The following is a 6517-nucleotide window of genomic DNA, read 5'->3' as shown; positions in this document are numbered from 1 at the left end:
CATCCTCTGCTAATCACAAATGCCCCTTCCACACAAACATAAACAAACAGAGGGAGGAGAAAGAGATAGATAGATAGATATAGATACTGAATTTATCCCAAGGGAAATTTAGATTTTAGGTAGAATTTAGCTAGAAAGAGGAGGAGTAGGAGGAGGAGGAGTACTAATCACATCTCTGTCTGTGTCTGTGTCTGTGTCTGTGTCTGTGTCTGTGTCTGTGTCTGTGTCTGTGTCTGTGTCTGTGTCTGTGTCTGTGTCTGTGTCTGTGTCTGTGTCTGTGTCTGTGTCTGTGTCTGTGTCTGTGTCTGTGTCTGTGTCTGTCTTACCCCTTGCTCATCCAGCTTCATGAGCTGCTCCGTGACCTTGGGCGTGTTGAGGGCCAGGCGCAGGCAGTGGGCGTTGAGCTCCGGCACCAGGAACTCCAGGACCTCCTTCAGCGGGAGGCCACGAGGAGCGCCGTGCTTGGCGGTGGAGGGCACCGCGTCCTCTAGGACGGCACCTCTCAAGGTCATCAGCTGCATGGGGGGAGAGAGGGACAGAGAGGGGGAGAGACAGAGAGAGAGAGAGAGAGAGAAAGAGAAAGAGATAGAAAGAGAGAAAGAGGGAAAAAAAGAAAGAAAGAAAGAGAGAGAGAAAGAAAGAAAGAGAGAGACATTTATATTAATTAAATGAGAACGGTGAGAGAAAAGGGAGTTATCTGCCATCAAATGTGTCGCTCTGACTTGAGTTCATCCCTTTAAGAACATTAAAGCCCCATTCTCCATGACCGTTACTGCCAGTGAGGGCCCCTCATTCTGTCCTGTACTCTTATCACTGTATTACATCTCTACCTCTCTCTGTCTCCACGACAGACACACACACACACACGTGCACGCACGCACGTGCACACACAGACACACATATACACATACACACACTATTTGACTAAAGAGAGGTAGTCTCGTCTTCATGCCTACAACTGAACCCTGATAAATGACGTATCCTTGCCTCTCATATAGAGGGCCCAACCCTGAATGAGGCGATGTGTCACAGGCATATCACCGCCGCCCACTCCTGCGCACCTGCCTTGGCCTGAAATAGCATTAGTGTGCAGGTAGATTTCAGGTCTCTGTGGGGGGGCCCCAACCCCCATTAAACCCTCCCAACCCATCATGGCCCTGCAGCTGTGTGTGTGTGTGTATGTGTGTGTGTGTGTGTGTGTGTGTGTGTGTGTGTGTGTGTGTGTGTGTGTGTGTGTGTGTGTGTGTGTGTGTGTGTGACAACCAATCATGGCCCTGCAGCTGTGGGGTGTCACTAGCCACCAGCTCCCTGCTAACCTCTCCCGCTGGTTTGCTCCCCTCCCTGAGAAGCCTGTTATAGGGGGAGATGGATTACAAAATGGCCCCTTGGTGATCAGTGGATGCTGTATGGAGGGCAGGTTTGTGTGGTGATCAGTGGATGCTGTGCGGAGGGCAGGTTTGTGTGGTGATCAGTGGATGATGTATGGAGTACGGAGGGCAGGTTTGTGTGGTGATCAGTGGATGCTGAACGGAGGGCAGGTTTGTGTGGTGATCAGTGGATGCTGAACGGAGGGCAGGTTTGTGTGGTGATCAGTGGATGCTGAACGGAGGGCAGGTTTGTGTGGTGATCAGTGGATGCTGTATGGAGGGCAGGTTTGTGTGGTGATCAGTGGATGATGTATGGAGGGCAGGTTTGTGTGGTGATCAGTGGATGATGTATGGAGGGCAGGTTTGTGTGGTGATCAGTGGATGATGTACGGAGGGCAGGTTTGTCTGGTGATCAGTGGATGATGTATGGAGGGCAGGTTTGTGTGGTGATCAGTGGATGATGTATGGAGGGCAGGTTTGTGTGGTGATCAGTGGATGATGTATGGAGGGCAGGTTTGTGTGGTGATCAGTGGATGATGTATGGAGGGCAGGTTTGTGTGGTGATCAGTGGATGATGTATGGAGGGCAGGTTTGTGTGGTGATCAGTGGATGATGTATGGAGGGCAGGTTTGTGTGGTGATCAGTGGATGATGTATGGAGGGCAGGTTTGTGTGGTGATCACTGGATGATGTATGGAGGGCAGGTTTGTGTGGTGATCAGTGGATGATGTATGGAGGGCAGGTTTGAGTGCTGATCAGTGGATGATGTATGGAGGGCAGGTTTGTGTGGTGATCAGTGGATGCTTAACGGAGGGCAGGTTTGTGTGGTGATCAGTGGATGCTGTATGGAGGGCAGGTTTGTGTGGTGATCATTGGATGCTGTGCCGAGGGTAGGTTTGTGTGGTGATCAGTGGATGATGTATGGAGGGCAGGTTTGTGTGGTGATCAGTGGATGATGTATGGAGGGCAGGTTTGTGTGGTGATTAGTAGATGCTGTACGGAGGGCAGGTTTGTGTGGTGATCAGTGGATGATGTATGGAGGGCAGGTTTGTGTGGTTATCAGTGGATGATGTATGGAGGGCAGGTTTGTGTGGTTATCAGTGGATGATGTATGGAGGGCAGGTTTGAGTGCTGATCAGTGGATGATGTATGGAGGGCAGGTTTGTGAGAGACTGGCTGTGAATGCCGTGTCCAGGAGCTTGTTGCATAATGTTGTGGTGGGCGTCAGAGCTGAGGCAGCACTGCTGCTGCTGTGGCCTTTGAGCTCAGCACAGTGGAGGAGAGGGGGGATGGAGAGGGGGGGGGGGGGGGGGGGGAGGGGAGAGAGAGGGGGGATGGAGAGAGGGGGGGGGGGAGAGAGAGAGAGAGAGAGAGAGAGGAGGGAGCAAACAAGCCTGAGTAAGTGAGTGAGAGAGAAAGAGAGAGAGAGAGTGCCGGAGAAAGCTAAAGTGTGTGTGCGAGTGAGTGAGTGTGTAAGAGAGACAGAGAGACGGTGGAGTAGAGCGCAGCTGATGGCTCTGGCTAAAGAGAGAGTGGGTGGAGGTCAAACACAGATCAGGTCAGGAAATGTTTTCTTTTTTCCCCCTCTTTTCTTTTCAGCTCCTTCCAGTGATCGCTTGGAGAGCCGTTCCATTGGGTTAAGCTGAGAATCATAGCCACGGGTTAAAGGGTTGGCTTTCGAACGCAGAGTGAAAACAGCAAGATACGAAAAAGCTGACGTGCTTTTGGAAAGTGTCCAGTAGGTGGGAGAACAAAAAAAAAAATTGATAGAGTGAAGTATCTCAATATTTTTCCTCGTCATATTATCGTGATCGTGAACGATCTATAGAAACTATTGAGGGTAGTGTGAATGGATCATATGGGCATGGAGAACAATCTGGGGTTAGGGTTAGAGTATAAGCTAAAAACTAGGTCTCGGTACCCCTATCAATGCCTGAAAGTACGTTACACTTCCTGAACCCCCTGTGTATGACGTCATATGACGCCGATAGGGCACTTTCAGGCATCTGATAAATCCGCAACCGTGACGCAGGGCCTGACCTCGCTGCTCCTGAAGATGACCCGGAACTGGTACTGCTGGCCGTGCTCCTTGTGTTCTTCCAGCTTCTCCCGGCGCAAGCTCACCGCCACGGGGCCCAGGGTCTCGTCCACGCCCAGATAGTTCCAGTGCTCTGGGGAGAATCAGAACCACAGACCCATATCAAACATGGCGCTCGAATGATAACGTTATTCACATGAGGGGAGAATCAGAACCACAGACCCATAGCAAACGTGGCATCCCTACAGATACGTTTTGGTATTTTGGATTCAGCAGGAGGCAAGTCTTGGAAAACCATGATCATGCCATGACATTTTGACAGGATACCTTGAAACAATGTCAATTAAATAAATAGCAAAGAAATCAAACAGCAACTGCAACTATAGCAACTACCATAAGGAGGTTGGGCCTTTTCTTCAGAACATTTCTGAATTTGACCTTGACCTTTCACTGACCCACAACCACACCCTTTAATGTTATGTTATGCTATGGTAGGTTGTTGTGCGGTGTCCTGTCCTAAGAATTTCAATGCCCAGTCTGACTCTGTTTTTCTGTGTATCTGACAAATAAATAAATACTTGAACTTGAACTTTGACCCACACCCTGGCACTCACCTCTCAGGTAGAAGTACTTCCTGTAGTAGTAGGCCCCCAGGTCCACATGCTCCACGATGTAGCGCTTGCCCCGCTCCGTCTGCAGCCCCTTGCCGTCTTTAGGGGCCTCCAGCACGGCCACACCTGCGTTGGACAGGTGTGAACTCGGCACCGTGTCCAGACACCCGTCCTCCCCTGCAGATCCTCCGCTGGAGCCGGAGCCTCCGCTGCCGATGCTGCCCAGCTTGGTGGGGCTGATGGTGCGCTCGCCCTCGCCGCCCAGCTCGTTACGGAAACAGGGACAGGCTAGCACCAGCTCGTTGCTCTTGTCGTCTCCGGGGTCCAGCGCAGGGGACCCGTCCTTGGTGTTGAGCTCCTCCTGGCTCCCGCAGGGCGAGCCGAGCGCACCGCTCTGGGACGAGGAGGAGGAGAGTGTGGAGGAGAGGGACGAAGAGGCGGCGGCGGCAGCCGAGGCGCCGGTGGTGGTGTTCTTGTGCTTGGCGGCGCTAGCCGACTGTCGGCTGTGCACCGCCTCGTTCAAGTCGAAGAAGAGGCTCTGCACGTCGAAGTGGGCGAAGGGCTTCTGGCAAGCCCAGGGCTTGAGGGGTGCTGGCGGCGCCGCCGAGTGACTGCCGGAGTCGTCCTCGGCGTCGGAGCCGGCACGTGAGGACTCGCCGCCCTCGGCACGGGCACTGCGCAGCTTGCGGAAGATCGACTCGCCGCCGGTCTCCGACTTGGAGCGCCGTTTCAGGTGCTTCTCGCGCTCCTTCAGCCGGCTGGCAGGGCTGCCGCGTGACAGCGACGGCGGCCCATCGGGCAGGTCCAGCGCCACCTGTTTGTGGGCGACACTCAGCAGCTCGCTGAGGCGCTCGGGCGCCGGGCTGCGCTGGTCGGGCGGCTCCTCGGTCGACTGGTAGCCCTTGAGCATGTCGAAGAAGCTCTGCGAGGCGCCCGACACCGCGGTGCTGTGCTTGTCGATGGACGACGTGCTTCCGTACTCGCGGTGCATGGGCGTCCAGCCCGAGAAGGACCAGCCCTCGTTGCCGTCGGCGTCCAGCTCGCTGATGGTGATGTCGCTGTTGCTGCGCTGGCGGATGCGCCGCATGCCCTTGCGGGGTGAGCCCTGGTAGCCGTCCGGGGACAGGAAACGGTTGTCCTTGCTGCCGTGCCGGCCGTGCATCTTGTTCTTGAGCGTGTTGTGGATGTTGCGCAGCATGGAGGAGTCCTGCGGGCTGATCAGGTGGCCCAGCTTGGCCGACAGGTTACTCTGGGCGCTGCCGCTACCGCTCCCGCCGCCGCCGGTGCTGCTGCCGCTGCTGCTGCTCGTGCCGGTGCCACCGCGCTGGTCCCCTCCTCCTCCAGATGAGCTGCTAGAGGAGGTGGCCGTGGGAGAGTCCGTCTCCAAGGTGATGTGCCACAAACTCCCACTTCCTCCACTCCCTCCTCCTCCTCCTCCTCCGCCACTGCTGCCACCACCACCACCACCACCACCACCACCACCACCACCACCTCCTCCTCCTCCTCCTCCTCCGCTGTCCTTCCTGGGGGGCCATTCGGCAACACGGGCACGCACTCCCATCTTTGGCACGCCGGGTGAGCAGCTAGACAGGTGGGCGCTCTCGCTGCGTGGCGGCGGAGCACCCCCGTTGGGCAGGCGGAGGCGGCGCGTGTAAAACTCGTCGGCTGCTGAGATGGAGCCCCCCACCGAGCGTTCCGTCTGTGAGCGCTTCAGACTGGTCATGGCTGAGATGGGATGCAAGCAGGGCCGGTACTGGGGGGGGGTCTGGGGATGAAAACGGGGGTTCAGAGGGGGAGAGCCAGGGGTTCTCCGGTGGTGACCTGAGGGAGGGGAGCCTGAGGGCCCCGGGGAGGCATGAGGGGTGCCTGAATCCGCCTGATGGAGGGCCAGACGCAGACGAGGCCAGAGAGCGGACGGCACGGGAGAAGGGATGACGTTCAGCTGACACACAGGCACTCACTCACTCACACTCACTGGCTGGCCTGGGCGAACACAACACACCCAGAGTGGACTGCAGGAATGAGGATGCTGGCTGTCTGTACTCCACCACTTTCAAGAGGCCATATTGTTAAGGTGATGGGTGTTATCCAGCTCTGCTTTGGTCACTTTGAGCATGGATTGGGGGATGAACGCTGTACTCTGAAAAGAGAAGAGAAAGAAAAAAAGACACTGTGAGTGATGGTGAGAGAGAGAGAGAAAGAAAGAGTGAGAGACAGGAAAGCAAATACTACAAACTATATGGCAAGGATACACTTTCAGCTGGTCTGCATTATTCCAAAACTGCATTATTTAGGTACACAGTTTAATATATTAGTGTTAGGTGGTTGCCGTATATGATGCTGGTTTCCTTTGACCGAGCCCAATTCCTGACGGAAAACACAGTTCTGTTAACTGTACTGAAGAATTGTGGAAAAGTTAGCAAATTCAGACGCAGAGATAGTAGCATAGCAGGAAGTGCTACAGATCTGCCCCTGCTGGTGATGCAGTAGTAGTACTAGTAG

At 54.8% G+C, this 6517-nt stretch overlaps 1 protein-coding gene across 1 annotated transcript in view; it reads right to left on the bottom strand.

The window, feature by feature from the left end:
- The window catches only part of LOC308377572 (signal-induced proliferation-associated 1-like protein 1), a gene marked incomplete at its 3' end in the record, with an annotated part of 44271 nt that extends 38448 nt beyond the window's left edge, over positions 1-5823 (bottom strand). The window contains 3 exon segments of the mRNA XM_080854285.1: positions 327-515; positions 3407-3537; positions 4019-5823. Coding sequence (XP_080710411.1) covers positions 327-515; positions 3407-3537; positions 4019-5738 — 2040 coding nt within the window. The 5' untranslated portion in view covers positions 5739-5823.
- Positions 5824-6517: the final 694 nt, after the last annotated feature.

This window comes from Sprattus sprattus (genome assembly GCF_963457725.1).
Source record: "Sprattus sprattus genome assembly, chromosome: 16".
NCBI lineage: Eukaryota > Metazoa > Chordata > Actinopteri > Clupeiformes > Clupeidae > Sprattus > Sprattus sprattus.
This window is presented reverse-complemented; position numbering and strand designations above follow the sequence as displayed.